This window comes from Phragmites australis, chromosome 24 (genome assembly GCF_958298935.1).
Source record: "Phragmites australis chromosome 24, lpPhrAust1.1, whole genome shotgun sequence".
NCBI classification, from domain to species: Eukaryota; Viridiplantae; Streptophyta; class Magnoliopsida; order Poales; family Poaceae; genus Phragmites; species Phragmites australis.
The window spans coordinates 6151342-6167973 of record NC_084944.1 but is presented as its reverse complement, the minus strand read 5'-3'; the positions used below and the strand labels follow the sequence as shown (position 1 = coordinate 6167973).

The 16632-nt window shown below is 47.3% G+C and overlaps 3 protein-coding genes across 6 annotated transcripts; 1 reads left to right on the top strand and 2 right to left on the bottom strand.

Annotated features, from left to right (window-relative positions):
* Positions 1–1797: 1797 nt before the first annotated feature.
* On the top strand, positions 1798–4629 carry LOC133907640 (uncharacterized). 3 transcript variants are annotated; one of them, XM_062349708.1, is made up of 5 exons: positions 1798–1987; positions 2748–3551; positions 3638–3808; positions 3924–4043; positions 4259–4629. In XM_062349708.1, the coding sequence occupies exons 1-5, from the start codon at positions 1961–1963 to the stop codon at positions 4361–4363; spliced, it is 1227 nt and encodes a 408-aa protein (XP_062205692.1). In that variant the 5' UTR covers positions 1798–1960; the 3' UTR covers positions 4364–4629. The 3 variants fall into 3 exon arrangements, with proteins under 3 accessions (XP_062205692.1, XP_062205694.1, XP_062205693.1); XM_062349710.1 differs by having other exon boundaries at positions 4210–4629; XM_062349709.1 differs by lacking the exon at positions 1798–1987 and adding an exon at positions 2468–2657.
* A 1114-nt stretch (positions 4630–5743) lies between these two features.
* LOC133907934 (large ribosomal subunit protein uL14) lies at positions 5744–7933 on the bottom strand. 2 transcript variants are annotated; one of them, XR_009908055.1, is made up of 5 exons: positions 7825–7933; positions 7437–7721; positions 6579–6733; positions 6046–6087; positions 5744–5958 (listed from the first exon to the last, which is right to left on the bottom strand). XR_009908055.1 is itself a non-coding variant. In XM_062350064.1 (4 exons), exons 1-4 carry the CDS (start codon positions 7835–7837, stop codon positions 5876–5878), a joined length of 423 nt encoding a protein of 140 aa, XP_062206048.1. In that variant the 5' UTR covers positions 7838–7933; the 3' UTR covers positions 5744–5875. The 2 variants fall into 2 exon arrangements, 1 of the variants encoding a protein (XP_062206048.1); XM_062350064.1 differs by lacking the exon at positions 6579–6733.
* Positions 7934–14631: 6698 nt separating this feature from the next.
* On the bottom strand, positions 14632–16295 carry LOC133908060 (uncharacterized). Its single transcript, XM_062350184.1, has 2 exons — positions 14912–16295; positions 14632–14669 (listed from the first exon to the last, which is right to left on the bottom strand). Exons 1-2 carry the CDS (start codon positions 16293–16295, stop codon positions 14632–14634), a joined length of 1422 nt encoding a protein of 473 aa, XP_062206168.1.
* Between the last annotated feature and the right edge of the window lie 337 nt (positions 16296–16632).

Below are 16632 nucleotides of genomic sequence, written 5' to 3'. Positions count from 1 at the left end.
TGCATCCTTTTATGTGCATGTATACATCACAGAGACGATCGACAAGAGCGCTAAGAACACATCCTACAAAGAGTGTGTTGGCTTCCTCGAATTTCTTCTCCTCATCAGAGGAAAGAGTTCCTTCAGGCTTACCAGACGCAACCCAGTAGCAGTTCATAGCCGTAAGCCACAGAGTGACTTTGACGTGCTATTTATTAAAGTGCAAACCGGTAAACTTATCCGGCCTAAGTGCATCGGTAAAACTAGCCATCGTTAAATCAAAGTGCCTATAATAAGGTTTTTAGATTGTTGGAAGTAATAGCACTTTCAGATTTAATTTAATTTAATTCTTGATATAAAATGAACAAGAACGGATGCAAATAATCAATAACGATTGTGTTCCGACTAGCCCTGACTAAATCCGACTAGCCTCGAGTAGGATTCGACAAGTCTCAACACGCCTCGACTAGAGCGTGTCCTCAACAAGATATTCGACTAGGTACTCAACCAGTAGATGTACTTAACTAGGTATTCGAGTAGGATTTACATACATACCCGATGACGACGTGAGATGCAGACGCCCCTGTGGTGTCGATGCTCGATGCAGTAGGTGATGATGAAGATGAAGTAGTCGATGTAGAGGCCACCGTGATGTCAATCCAATAGGTGATGACAAAAATGAAATAATCGAAGTAAATTACGATGATCTAGAGGAAGCATATCGTGAGTACCTTATTCGCCCTCTCCCGATGCAGGATTCCAAGGGCGACGAGTTTCAGAGACCTGTTGTACCGTTCATCGATGCATGTTGGTGCAGCGGGATGGAGTAGACTACGTGCGATGGCGCAACAGAGAGAAATTGGTAAAACCCTAATTATGTAGTGTCTCACGTCTCTCCTTTGTGCGGCAGCTAATAGATATATATAGAGGGACAGTCGCGCGATTAAGACACACCATAATCGGAGATGGTTACGCCGTTACGATCGAAGTCTTAACCAACACGATTTTCATATATTTATCTGTTTACCCACGCAGTAAAAAGAAAGAAACCACAGAAGGAGGTCGGACCTGCGTAAGCAACTGGACCCGATTTCGACGGAACATTCACGCATGTGTTGTGTGCCTGCGCTCGCGCTGCGGCCCCTCCCCGGCGAGACGAGCCAGCACGCGTGTGTTCTTTTAGTCTTCTCATCCACACATGCTAACTGGATAGAGGAGAGATGTCCTTTTAAATTGGTCTCCATCCAATTCTATTAGTAAGGTGAGACTAAAGAATATACACCTTTCTCATATAGTTGAACCTTTAAAATTTATTTAGACTAAACCCATATATATATCACTGCTCATGAAAAAGATTGCAAGAACTTCCATTGGTGGCAATCATTCTCTGAGCTGCTAGGCATGGTGACGTATATATAGCTTAAGTACTTTTTTTGTCAATGATCATGAGTACTAAAAAAAAGATCTCCTCCCTTTTCCACGGCGAGAGGGAGATAGAACGTCTCGGTCAAAATCGGGCCGGCTAGGACTAAGGGGAAACTAATCTTGGAGAGACAGAGCGGCGGTTAAGTAGTTACTAATGAGCAAATAACCTGCATAAAAATAGCTATGTCGCCCATCTATGTTTTACCTGCGAGCATGTTAAGATTTACTAAGCTTTTGCCACTAAAAAAAAGACATGTCTGTAAACCCCTGTCCTTTATTAAGCAAGGTGTATTGTTTTACTTGTTGAATCCAAAGTTCTTCCCGTCTCTTATGGGCTATAAATAGCTTGTAAACTTTTCCGTGCTTCGTCATATTGGCCTTATAAATAGAGGATGTTGTCATTTGCATGGTCTACGAGGTTTTCGTCTCATTTCTCGGCTTCCTCCCCAATCCGATCACCCTTCTTCGTCCCGGAGAGCATTCCTGAAGATAAATTCTTCGCGAAACCGGCGAGCAACTGCACCAGTGCCGGAGTCCCAAATCGACGCGATCCACCATGCTTGACGACGACCATCCCTTCGCCGTAAATCTCCTGAACGAACATTAGGCTCCATACGATATGTTCTCTAGAGTTGTTTGAGAGTTTCAGAGCCTTTTGCGAGGGTGTTTTCAGTCCATTCTTCAGCGGTTCAGTTGCTGCATGGTTTGATGCATGCCACTTTTTCTTTTTGACTTTTTGCCCATGCATGTTCTTGATCAGGATTAATTCCATTGGATTGGCAGCGGCAATGCATGCTTTGATCTTGCTAGACCGATGGGTATATGGCACAATGCTGCAATAATTGTGTGGTGCCTATCATACAAAAGCGAAAGAAATCTTTCAGCTTTTTGGACCCCTTGCAGTACCAACTACCAATCGAATAGATGCCTCGACTTGATTGTTTTCGCTTGTTGATCTTGATGAACTTTATATCCGGTTCGCCGGGAATTTTGATTATTGGGGCATTCTTTTTTGCTTAAATTCCCTAATCCTAATAGCAACATTCCCCAAGCATACGTATACTCTACTGTTCTTGCCATCTTCAGAGAGATAGCAAGTAGACATTACTGTGCGGCATTTGATTCCCTGAAAAGAAAGATTATAAAAGAACCATTGGAATGTTTTCAAAATACACAGTTAGCAATTCTCGATTTATAGTTGCGCAAATCGTTTGCAATCTAAAATTATGACGACTAATATTTGTACTCTACAGGTTTGCAATACACAACTGTTCTTATTTTGATCAAAGCGAAGCTTAGTCTGAAACGGATGTTTGTTACTGACAAATAATTGGTTTTCGCAGGATGGCATCTCGAGCCCCATAGCGGCGCACATCCTGGACTTCTGCGACGACGGCAGCGGCGGCGACCTCTTCGCGGCAGTGAACGCCGCCTCGGACATGTTCACGGCGTCCTCAGAGGACGCCTCGTCGTCGTCCACCACGGCGCCGCCGGGACCCTGCAAGCACTGCGGCGACAACGGGTCATCGGCCGCGGCCGCGTCGGCCTTCTCCCCCATGCCGTCGTTGGACTCCGCCCTCTCGGCTCTCCTTGAGGAAGACGAGCCGCCGGGCCCTGACGCCGAGTTGGTTCTCCGCATCGATTACGCGTTCGCGGCGGCGGTCGGTGGTGGAGAGCCCCAGCCGGAGCAGCAGCAGTTCGGCCAGGTGCCGGCGGCGCTCCCGGTAGCCTCCGCGACAGAGCACCCGGCGATGCAGACGCAGATGAGCAACACGGCGTCCGAGCTCATGCAGCTCGCCTCCTCGGGATACGGCGACGAGTGCTTTGCTGCAGCGATGGCCGGAGGAGGGTACGTGGGCCTGGACGAGGCCCTGTGTCAGCCGCAGCAGAATCCTGGCTCGTTGCTCCCTGCCGGCGTCGCGGAGGCGGTGGCGCAGGGGGGCTGCTTCTTCGGCAAGGACGCGGCGCAAGGCGGTTTCTTCGGCACCGGCGGCACCGGCATGATGATGTCCATGATGGGCATGGGGGAGATCGGCGAGTACCAGCGGATGATGGAAAGCGCCAGCGCCGCGCTGGCCACGCACAGTCCCGACGCCGACTCCGCCGCGGCGCAGATGGCGCTCGGCGGAAACGCCGGGGAAATGCAGGTAGAGTTCGGCATCAAACACGCCAAGAATTACACGTACACAAAGCGAGCACGCATGACCGTGTCTTTCATGGTGGTGCACGCCAGATGAGCGGAAGCATGAGCCCGGGGCGGCTGCCGGCGACGACGACGACCGAAACGTCGAGCCTGGAGGACGTGAGCTTCAAGGCCGCCCGCATCTCCGTCGAGGAGAGGCGGGAGAAGATCCACAGGTACATCAAGAAGCGGAACGAGCGGAACTTCAGCAAGAAGATCAAGGTGAGCCCCCAACACAAAACACGAGCGATCAAAGCAAAGCCGCTTTCTCACGATTCCACTCCAGCCATGGGTGTTACTGACGGCGCCGTGGTCTTCTTGCACCCAACAATGGCAGTACGCTTGCAGAAAGACCCTGGCGGACAGCAGGCCCCGCGTCCGCGGCAGGTTCGCCAAGAACGACGAGTACGGCGAGCCGTCAAGGGCGATGCAGAACCACGAGGAATACGAACAGATCGTAAGTGTTCCAATATGCAAGCACTTTCTCCTCGCTCGAATGATTCGGAGTAAATTTCACAAAACTGTTCGAATTTTTTGGAGTAAATTTCATAAAAACTACACGTATGCAGTGCGCCATTCGATCGTTTCACAAAACTACACTTACCGTTGGTTTACCGTCACAGAACTACATCGGACGGCATTTGCCAACCCTGTTGCAATGTTTCTTTTCAGGCCGGCGTGAAGGGAGAAGACATGCTCGAGTCTGACGCCCAGCAGGCGCATCTCAGCGGCATGAACTCCTACATGTACAACTACACGGTGGAATCATGGATATAACAAACTCTCACCCAAGACACAAGCTAAAAAGCTCCCGTTTTGAATTTTCCTATTTTGTGCAGATTTTAACAAACCCTTTTGGTTCGGTCCCATGAAATAAAGCGCTCAGTTTGGAGTTACTGTAGCTTCTGGAGTGCTCAGTTTGCTGTTACTGTATATTTGCTATTGTGTTCAAATCTGCTTTCACTTGTAGTTAGTTTGCAAAGAATAATTCGAGTGTATAGATTATAGAGTCATGTACTTGGCCATCTTAATAGAAATACGGCTTCAGGGATCACACATGATGTTTTTCTTGCTTCAAATCCGTCAATGTAGCAGAACTTCACCTCCAAAAATTGGTCCCCAGAACGTTACTGAAATATAAGGGAGAAACTCAGGTCTCTGTCTTTCCCTGGCTAACTTTTCACTTCTCACCAGTTAAGTAACTATGCTTTCGAACTATTAAGTCTAAAGTACGAATTTTCGTTCACCTAATTCTGCAGTTTCAAAATTGGAAGTGTGATGCTTATTGGATACAGGTTGCTAGAAAATTAGTAATCGACATATGTGACTTAAATTGTCAGTAGGGTTTATTTGAAAATAAAGCTTAAATTGTTCAATCTGCACAAAAATAACAGAGAAATTTAGGAACTCTAAACGGGGTCTTAAGGCAGGCAATTCTGGGATCAAAGTTCATAACCCAAGATGCTATGAAGTAAACAGAAACTACAGGTATAATCAAACCCCCAATTACTACTTAACCAGAGACCTCACCCGTGAAGTAAAGCATCGGCAACTAAACTAAATAGGTCTAAGGTCCCTTTTTTGACCCATTGGTCTTCAAACCGGAAATCAATCAAATGATCCCAATACCGTGAAAGAGAAACTTCCCAGAGAATCCTGCAATTTCATTCTCTGGTCCAACTAATCCTTTCCAGAGAATTAGATGACCTACCCGAGAAACTAGCAATCCTGTTTTAGTAGCTTATATGTCTTAGGAGGGTTATAATTTTGAAGACCTGCGAGTTCTTTCTTCCGTGGTGAACTATCGGAAGGTCAACTCCTTACACTTCAGCCTCCTTGACTGCCAGCATCAAGACGAACGGTTACCTCAGAACAACCCAGAGGAAAAAAAATTATTCTACTGCCTGCCCAACAAAAAAGAAAAACGAAAGACAACTTTACCTTTTCCGTAGATAGTCTGAACCCTAACTGAGTCTGTCTATTAGCCAATTTCTTCTTAACAACGTCATGGAATACTCAATTAACGCTCAGGGCTTTCTTTCCGCACTATTATGGATGGGCGCTAGACAAACTCTCTCTAAGTAACGGAAGAAAAAAAAAACCCGAGAGAAGCCTAGGCATTTTACCTTTCAGAGAGAATTTGGAGACTGTTCTGGCTCTAAGATCAATTATCATAAAACATTGACAGATAACTCAGAGTACATTACCACAGATGCTCAGGTACAAAACAGCAGCAAATAAAACCTAAATAAGGAGCAAAAGAAACTTCAACTGCCTCATTTCATGGTATCAGACAATGGCATTTGCTGCACTAGCAATCCTAGGCCAAAGGTCGGCGCACTCCTTGCCGATGGGTCCGGTGATAGCAGATCCTGCAAAAGGAGAGACCACATGTTCAGAAACACTGTTCCAAGCCTCCAGGATTAAGACCCCCATCAAGCAGTAATCCGCAATCTTACCTTTCATCTCACCCTTGGGGTTCACGATCACTCCCGCATTATCTGCAAATGCAGTTTATCACCACGGTTAAGTTCTGAAGTCGTATACTGCAATAAAGAACTAACAGATAACTAAATAGCAAGGTGTATGCATAGAACAGGTCACACTGTAAGTCTGTAATAGCTCTAGTGTTCAACAAACAGCAAATGCAACTGTTCTATCCCTTAAATCAAGGTGCATTAACGTGTTACATTATGGAAATCTAGAAACATCTACAAAACAAGGAACAGGAAATAGCTAAATTGAGCTTCTGTAGACATCTAAATAGCACAAATAATTCAGATTCACATGGGCATTAAATAACAAGCAGGTAGAATGCAGATATAACAAAAAGCTAATCAAAATACCCAACATGTAGAACAATTGTTGTATCTCAAGAACAATATTATGTAACAAATTAATAAAGTATACACTGAAGGAGAGATCATTTAGTGAAATATAAGAAATATGTCGCATGGCCAGTCCCAAAGTTTCATGGCAGCAACACCACTACCTAGGGCAATGGAATATGTGATTGCTTCCAGATGGAGTAATTCTTCTGAAGATGAAATTCTTCTAAGAAAGCCTCAACACCAAAGAAGCTTTTTTATGACGTTTACTTGGGAATACGCAAACATAGCAAGTTTGCTCCATATAAAGCTGAAGGACCTGGCAGTCGTTCCGTCACTGATTTAGTTTAGGAATATACTAGTAAAAGCCAACAGGAAAAAATGAAGAAAACAAGCAATGGAGTGCTTATGGCTAACGGTGAATTGAAATAAGAGAACACATTTGGATTGAGCAAACTATTTTGAAAATGCCATGCTCCCAAAAATGCGATGCACTAAATTCATAATGGTAAATTATTTGAACTAGTAAAAGAAAAAGAAGTATACGTTTCCTGGTATCGTGGCTAGGCCCTAATCAAAGTGCCCTTTTAAGTTTAGCAACACCCAGTTTAGAGCAAGTTTAGAGCACAAAAATCCTTATGAAGCCAGCGAAAGAGACTAGTATTGACAAATCAAACATAGCAAATCTTGCATAACTCCAATCATGGGCAGCCACAGGTATATAGATCATGGGCAGTCACAATCATTTATCTTACAGTAAGGGTGAATCCATGAACCCAAAAAGCAACTTAGCTTCACTACTGTGACTGATCTAAAAACTGGGATAAATGATTGGCTTAGCGAGAATACTCAATATAACAAGGTTAGGTCTACGATTCACCCACATGCTCAATCAATGCAATACGCTACAAGCAACGCAATAGCACGGAATCACACTACACACCAGCAACGCGGCATCAAGACATCACTACGGATCCGGTTGGGCGCATTGAGATCGAGCGTGGGCTAGGCAGCGGCGTTACCTTCGAAGTACATGTAAACTCCGTCCTTGCGACGCCACGGCTTGCGCTGGCGGACGATGACGGCGGGCATGACCTTCTTCCTGAGATCGGGCTTCCCCTTCTTAACGGTGGCCATGACCATGTCGCCGACGCAGGCGGACGGCAGCCGGTTGAGCCTCCCCTTGATGCCCTTCACGGAGATGATGTAGAGGTTCTTGGCACCCGTGTTGTCGGCGCAGTTCACCGTCGCCGCCACGGGCAGACCCAGCGACATGCGGAACTTGTTCCCCGCCGATCCACCCCTCCCTGCCGCACACCATTTCGACACACAAGCGAAGCAAGTCGGCGAGAGGAGCGACGGGTGAAGGGGACAGATCGGAGGGGGAGAGAGCGAGCCAGGCGTACGTACCGCGCTTCGACATGGCAACGGCGACGGCGGCGGCGGCGGCGGCGCGAGGAGAAGGGTCCGGTTAGGGTTTCACTGGCTCGGCGGCTTATAAGGAGAAGGGGGTGGTGGGTGGGCTCTGGGCTCTAGACGCGTCACGCGTGGCGTGGTGATGAACCTTTGAGGCCCATGGGGTGATTTGGGCTTTTAATAGGTTGGGCTTGGGCCGGTTACTGGAAATGAGAGGGCCTCACCGAGCCGCCGACGCCAACGCGATTTTTTTATATTTTCTAAATAATTTTTAGAAAATATATGTGTCCGTTTGAAAATTTTGCCGACCCATCTCACGGACGACAGGTCTTAAAATAAAAAAATATGTTTCAATGCTCTCAAAATTTATAACATTATTAAAATAATTATAAAATATTCTAAAAAAATATAGTGTGGATGATACTATCGTTTTTAGCTCTCTAAATTTTTTTTAACTCAAACAAATTCTCTACACCATAATTTTGTTTTCAAAAAATTTATGACTATTTTAACTCAAACAAATTTATGACAGGAGTATAGGGTTGTAAAGTTTCTAAAAGACTTAAAAAAAGTCCGCCGCCGCTAGAGTCCACGAGGCCACGTGTCGATCGAGAAAAGGCCCGCGTCAACCCTTCCAACCCTTCCAGGTATAGAAAGTTTCTAGTTTCTTTCGACGACTAAACTTGGAGAGGGAGAAGGAGCGAAGGAAATCGGCAATTTGCACCGGCGGCGGAGGCGGCGATGGATTCCACCTGGACCCTGACGAAGCACGGGCCCGAGGGCCGAGGCCACCAGTGAGGTCGGAAAGAGCGCCGCCGAGACGACGAGCGCGCACCCCACAGCGAGGCCGAGGAGGAGGCGCTGCAGGCGAGGGTGGACGAGATGGTATTCAGGATGATGGCCAAGACGGACGCGGGCCTCCCGTTGGACGGCCGGAGGCAGACGCGGAAGGTGGTGCGGCTGTCGGACGAGCAGGCCGGGAAGCTCATGGCGATGCCGTGGGCCCCCGCGGAGCGCCCCGTCATACCTGACTACACTACATGATCGACAGGCTCAAGAACCCCAAGCTCCAGGAGATGGTCCGCGACGCCAAGCCAGCAGCGCCAAAGAGCTGAAGATTCTTCATGGGGAGTGGGATCGCATGCGGAACCAGATCGCCAGCCATGCATACAATGAGATGGCTGTTGAGGTCGACGAGGAGGGCGGGGAGTGGGATGCTGTGAGAGATTTTACTGTGTAACGGTTACACGAATTAAAAAATATGATAGTGTAGAGTATACTATCATCTGTTATCTCATCAAATTTTAGCTTAAGTAATAACTTGTATAAGGAGAAATAAAAAATAGAAATTACATCTGTGAATAGTATTTCTGTATGAATCACTGATTTTTCTCTTTTTTTTCCTCTTTATATAAGTAGTTGTTTGATTTCAAACTTTATGAGATGATAGATGATAGCATGCTCTACATTATCATATTTTTATTGGAATTTTTCGTGACTCTTAAGATAAGATTTGGTTGGTTGGTTACACGTTACACAATAAAAAAAAAAATCGGATGTTTTCTTTAGGTAGCGGACGCAGACGCCGGCGCAGGGATTGGGGGAAGCAAAGCTTATGCAGCGTCTAAGCACTAGCAGTATATATGTTTAGCATGTTTATGGGTCGCGTCTAATGTTAATTTATAGTAGTATTATCGTGTCCTCGTTCTTAGTTCGTGACGCAGTATTGTGCATCCTTGCTATGATCAGTGAAGGCTGTTCTGAGCAACGTAATTTTATTTTGATTATATTTTAATATGTTATTTACAATGCTACTGATGTCTCGCAGGTTATTGATTCGGTACATTTACAGTTCAAACTGCATAATTTGCATCTTTGGTGTAATCCGTTTCATAGTATTTGCTAGCATCGACACTACAAGAAATTTGATGTTCCGTGATGATCAATAATCGTCATGGTATGTGCGAAATTTCGTCATAGAAGTATATCAACGACGATTTTTGTGCGTTACGGAGTTTGTATTAAAATTTCGTCATGGTGTAGTGATCACTTTGCATTAAAATAGCGTAACACTGCACTTTGCAGAAAGGAAAACAAGGAGCTAGATAAGTTCTCAAGCTATGAAATGTCTTACCAAATACTCATTATATTACTGGTGTGATACTATAAATTTACTTCTAGTTTGGAGTGTAGGCCATATTCCACAGAGTGCTAACCTTGTCAGAAGATTATATGGCATACAGGATGAAAATGCTTTCTTGTTTATAGAAAAATACTTCAGGTAAGATAGAATGTGACGAAGTGATCTTACAATATTCGAACCCTGTCACAAGTGAGAGCTTACACTTTAGCTTTCGTGCTGGGTCAGCATGCCTTCCAGCTTCTACAGTTCTTTTTCAGATGGGCTGATCATGTCAAAAGAAGTTACTAACCTTTTCTTTTTGGAGACCAAAAGGTTATTGCTAACCATTGGCTTTCTATTTCTTCGCAGAATTGTCACAAAAGAAGCTCGCTGCCATTTTGCCCAAACAAATTCTGGTTCATGTTAGAACAAGAAATGAAATTCTGGCAACATCAGAGGAGATTCATGACTCATAGGGTAGGAGAAGGGTGTGGGCACTGCAGCGCTGGGCACTCGCAAACCAGGAGGCTGGTAATGATTCTGGAGGTATAACCGTAACTAATGCATTTCTGTTGTCAGTTGTGCTACAGTGCTATAGGTGCTCTTGTTTCGATTGGCTACATCATGAATATTTACTTTGCTCTTTCTTACTCAATAAAAATTCATCAGAGCTTCTGTCCTTTGTGTTACAAAAAAGGGATGCATTTCTCTCCTGCATAGAGGAAAACTAGCATGTTGCCTGCGCTTTCAGCGTATACTATTAACAAAGTTTGGAGGAATAGCAACACTGAACTATTAACAAGTGTGGAGCTAAAGTTGCTCATACACATAATAGTACTGGCGCCTCGATGGTTATTATTTAAACTGCACAACTTGCATCTTCTGAATGTTTCGGATGATTAGCTCTGTATGTGTACAGAGCTAAATCACTTGTCCCCCTTTTTTCTGCGAGTATATTGCCATTGACATTGTGCACCTGCACTTTGTAGAAGGTAAAATAAACATAAGAGATAGGTAGGCTTCCCTACAAGTTCTCAAGTTATAAATTGTCTTATCAAACACAATGGAATTAATATTGTGATATAATAATTTTTTGCTTCTAGTTTGGAGTGTAAGACACAGTCCACAAATCCAGAACTGCTAAACTTATCTGGATATCATGACAGACAGATTGAAAATGCAATCTTTTTAATACAAAATACTTCACTAATAAGATAGAATAGGAATATATACACCAAGCAGCAGTTTGGTCGGCCTAGGATTGGATCCATCCAGGACGGCTGCTATTGTTTCAGCTGTATGCAAAGCATCTGGGAATGCTGAAAGTGGATGTGGAGTGAGAGCTTTCATTTTTTTTGTGAAAGCGAGAGATAATACACGCAATGATTGAATCGATTAACCAGGGGTTACATATATAGGCACGAGCCCTTCCATATCTCAACAACCGGTTTATAGAAATAGATATCCGGGAGAATAGGAAGGTGAGCCTAAAATAGGTAATGCGTGATATATGCCTAAATAAGTGACATGCATATTGATATGTCTAACACTCCCCCGCAGTCGGAACAGCAGTGGAACGGACATTCAGACTGGACCGAAATTCGATAAATACGGAGGAAGGTAATCCTTTAGTGAAGATGTCAGCATACTGCGACGTGGTAGGTACATGAAGAACCCGTATTGAACCGGCTGCAACCTTGTCCCGAACAAAATGCAGATCAATCTCAATGTGTTTGGTGCGCTGATGTTGTACTGGATTGGTCGAGAGATAGACTGCACTCACATTGTCACAGTAGACAAGAGTAGCTCGCTGAATTGGGCAATGGAGTTCCTCTAATAGTTGGCGTAACCAGCAAGTTTCAGCCACAGCATTAGCAACTGCACGATATTCAGCCTCTGCACTGGAACGGGAGACAGTATGCTGACGTTTGGAGGACCAGGAAACAAGATTGTCGCCCAAGAATACAGCATAACCAGATGTAGAACGGCGAGTATCCGGACAGCCAGCCCAATCAGCATCAGAGTATGCCACAAGATCAGCAGTGGTAGTACGATGCAACTGGAGCCCATAATCAAGAGTGCCCTTAAGATAGCGGAGAATGCGCTTGACCAATGTATAGCGAGGTTCCCGAGGATCATGCATAAACAGACAAACCTGTTGGACAGCATAGGCAATATCGGGTCGAGTGAAAGTGAGATACTGCAAGGCACCAGCAAGACCACGATAATGAGTGGCATCAGCCACAGGCACACCATTGGAGGAGAGCTTGGCGTTGGTGTCCACTGGAGTAGAACATGGCTTGCAATCAGGCATTCCAGCACGTTTAAGGATATCCAGTATATACTGTCGTTGGGAGAGGAAAAGACCATCATCGCGATGAGTCACCGTGATACCCAGAAAGTGGTGAAGAGGACCCAGGTCCTTCATGGAAAATTCACGTTGTAATGCATCAATTACTTGCCGCAGCAGAGTAGGGGAAGATGATGTGAGCACAATGTCATCAACATAAAGGAGCAGATAGACTGTGTCAGAACCCCGCCGGTAGATGAAGAGGGATGTATCTGAACGCGCACCAATAAAGCCAAGTGAAATAATATGAGAGGCGAAGCGACTGTACCAAGCACGTGGAGCCTGCTTCAGACCATATAATGATTTGTTGAGGCGACAGACATAATCAGGGCGAGAAGGATCCACGAATCCAGAGGGTTGGACACAGTATACTGTCTCAAATAACGTGCCATGAAGAAAAGCATTCTTCACATCTAGTTGATGAATGGGCCACTGTTGAGAGAGGGCAATAGTGAGGACTGTCAGTATTGTCGCGGGTTTCACCACGGGACTGAAGGTTTCATCAAAATCAATGCCAGGACGCTGAGTGAAGCCACGAAGTACCCAACGTGCCTTATAGCGATCAAGGGCACCATTGGGAAGAAACTTGTGACGATAAACCCACTTGCATGTCACAATATTTGCACCAGGAGGCCGAGGCACAAGAGTCCATGTGTTATTTGCTTGAAGAGCAGAAAATTCCTCAGTCATTGCTTCACGCCAATTAGGATCAGTAAGAGCGTCGCGGTAGGTCTTCGGTATAGGTGAAAGAGGAGTCGCTTGAAGATTCAAGGGCTCCTTGGGTTGCCGAAAACCAGACTTCCCTCGGGTAACCATGGGATGGTCATTAGTCACCGGAGGAATAAGTACTGCGGTAGGCGGTCGAGGTGGCAGAGCCGCAGCCACAGTAGGCGCCGGAGGTAGGGGTGGTGCTGTCGTGGTGAGAGAATCTGGCAGGGCCGGCGAGGCAGGGGGTACCGACAGGGGCCCATCGGTCGGCGCGTCAGGAGAGGCCGGCAGCACAAGGGCCATCTGACGACGCACAGGGGAGGTGGGCGCGTTAACCCGCGCGCATGGAGAGGCGCGTGAGGACCCGGATGCCGGCGCCGTGTTGCTGACAGATGTGCCGGTCGGCCTGCTGGCAACAGCCCGAGACAAAGTGCCAACGGGGGCAGCAGGACCATGTGGCGATGTGCTGTCGAAGATGGGCAGGGAGCCATTTGCCGAGGGGACAGTGCCGGTGCCGCAAGTATCATCCTGCGGTGAAAGACCGTGCAAAGATCTAGCGGCGAGGGTACCTGCACCAGTACAATCAATAGCACGAGGACCAATAGGCATCGACACATTATCGAACTCCGACAGGAAATCAAAGTTAGATGAAGGGGGTGGTGAGGATATATCAGCAAAAGGAAACGACAACTCATCAAAAATAACGTGCCGAGAAAGAATAATGCGATTGGAAGTTAAGCCGAGGCACCGATAACCTTTGTGATTCGCGGAATAACCAAGAAAGACACATAAGGTGGAACGGGGTGAGAGCTTATGTGCAACTGTAGCAGACAAATTTGGGTAGCATTTGCACCCAAAGACACGCAGGTGAGAGTATGTAGGTGGAACACCATAGAGTGCATGAAATGGTGTAGCGAAATCTAGTGTTTTTGTAGGGTGACGATTTAGAAGGTAAGTGGTCGTATGGAGTGCTTCGACCCAAAAGGAGGGAGGGAGGCTTGCCTGAAACAGAAGGGAGCGAATGATATTGTTTGTGGTACGGATGATGCGTTCGGCTTTGCCATTTTGTTGAGACGTATACGGGCACGACATGCGGAGGTCTACACCATGTGTGAGGAAGAAGGTGCGGGCAAAAGAATTATCAAATTCTCGGCCGTTGTCACATTGGATGCTTTTTATGGTGCGACCGAACTGGGTGGAAACAAAAGAGAAAAAGTTAGAAATGGTGGGAAACGTGTCCAACTTAAGGCGAAGTGGGAACGCCCATAGAAAATGTGAGCAATCATCGAGAACAACAAGGTAATACTTGTAACCCGAGACACTAGCGATAGGGGAAGTCCACAAGTCACAATGTATTAAATAAAAAATCTGAGTAGCACGTGAACTAGATGAAAAGAAAGGTAAACGGACATGTCGACCCAGCTGGCAAGCATGGCAAAGGGACGAGTGATGGTCATATTTATTACAAGAAATAGCAGCGCTACTGGCTAACCGAGAGAAGGCTTCAGAACCGAGATGACCAAGGCGATGATGCCAAACGGTGGAGGACTGGGCGTCGGCAAGGAGGGCATGTGGAGGAGTGGATGCCGGCGTCGGGAAGAGGGGATAAAGCAGCCCTGAGCTATTGCACCTGATGATCACGTTCCTGGTTTGAAGGTCCTTCACAGAAAGGCCATATGGGTCAAACTCAACAGAACAGTTATTATCAGTGGTGAAACGATGAACAGAAATCAAATTCTTAATGATATTGGGGGAGACCAAAACATTATGGAGATGTAAAGGACCTTGGGCTGCAGGAAAAGACATGAAACCGGTGGAGGTAACGGGTAGCAATGACCCATTACCGACAATAATATTAGATGGAGTGGAATAAGAAGGAGGGGAGACTGATGCGAGTGTACCGGAGTTCGATGTCATGTGTGAAGATGCCCCTGAGTCCATGTACCAGTTTGTCGTAGGTGGAGGCGTCAATGTCATCGTGTTGAAGTTGTTGGCGAGAGCGGTCTGGTCCCACTGGCCGAAGACGGGCGGTGTCAAACCCGGCAGTCCTGCTTCTGCATGCGGCACAGGAGACTGCAGAGCGGGCTGTGGTGCATACTGGTGCAAAGCGGGAGGTGGGAGCCAGAGGGGCTGGGCTGGCATGCCTGGTTGGGCCGGTGTGGCAGGCAGGCTGAACGCGCCAGCAGGACCCGCCAGGAGGGCATGCTGCTGGGAAAGGCTGCGCGGGTGCTGGGGCATGTTAGGCCGCGGACCCGGGACAGGCGGACGAGACTGCGATGGGTCGGGCCACATTTGAATGGTCCCGGTCCATGGGTTGTAGAAGGATGGCCAGCCCGAAGAAGGTCCGTTGGAGGTGCTGTCGTTGCGACGCCGACGACAATTGCGCCGAGAGCCACCATTGCCGCCATTGCCGGAAGAAGTGGCAGTACCGGTGTTTCTGGAGGAAGGAACCGCCGGAGATGAAGCTCGATCTGTGGCGGCAAGAAGGGCAGTAGACGTGGAGCCCGGCTTTGAAGTCATGGTGATCTCCTCCAGAAGGAGGTCGTTGCGGACCTCGATGAAGGAGGGGAACGGCTTCTGGCGCTTGAGTAGAGCAGCCATGTAGCCGAATTTTTCGTTGAGGCCGCGTAGGACGGAAAGGACGAGGGTCCGATCTTGGACCGGCTCGCCCAGATCGCCAAGAGCATCGGCCATAGATTTCAACTTCCGGCAGTATTCTGCAATGGAGAGATCGCCCTGGACGAAATTGCGGAACTCATCATCGAGGATGAGAGCCCGTGTCTCCTTGTTGCCGAGGAATTGATCCTCGATGGCGAGCCAAACACGTCGCGCGGTGGTGCCGGGCGTCATGACGTCGTCGAGAAGATCGGTGCTGATGGTGGCATACATCCAGGAGCGCACGGTGCAATCCATGTGTGCCCAACCAGGATCGGCAGGAGGGTCGCCGGTATGAAGAATGTGATCATCAAGGGCATACTTGCCCAACGTCGTGAGGAAAAGCCCCTGCCACTTGCTGTACTGGGTGGACGCCCGATTAAGAACAATCGGCACCAAGGCGCGAAAGTTCTGGACAGCGACGGCCTGCGCATGCAGAGCGGCGGAGACGGCCTGGGCATTGGCGAGGGCGAGCGCGGTGGTCTCTGCGCGAGCAGCTTCCGCGGTACGGCACGCACGGGCGGCCTCGTCATCTAGGTGTGCACGCGCGTTAGCGTCCGCCGGCTCATCCAGGCGCGCACGAGTGGCCGCCTCGGCCAGGAGCTCCTCGACGATCTCCGGATTGTGCATGGCAGAGAGGCAAGCGGCAACGCTAGGGAGAACTGGCGGCTAGGGCTAGGGTTTGGAGCGGAAACGTGATGGTTGCGGGAGCAACGGCATTGGATACCATGAAAGCGAGAGATAATACACGCAATGATTGAATCGATTAACCAGGGGTTACATATATAGGCACGAGCCCTTCCATATCTCAACAACCGGTTTATAGAAATAGATATCCGGGAGAATAGGAAGGTGAGCCTAAAATAGGTAATGCGTGATATATGCCTAAATAAGTGACATGCATATTGATATGTCTAACATTTTGAAACAGACGGCAAGAGTATTGCCGATCCTATATTAAAACGAA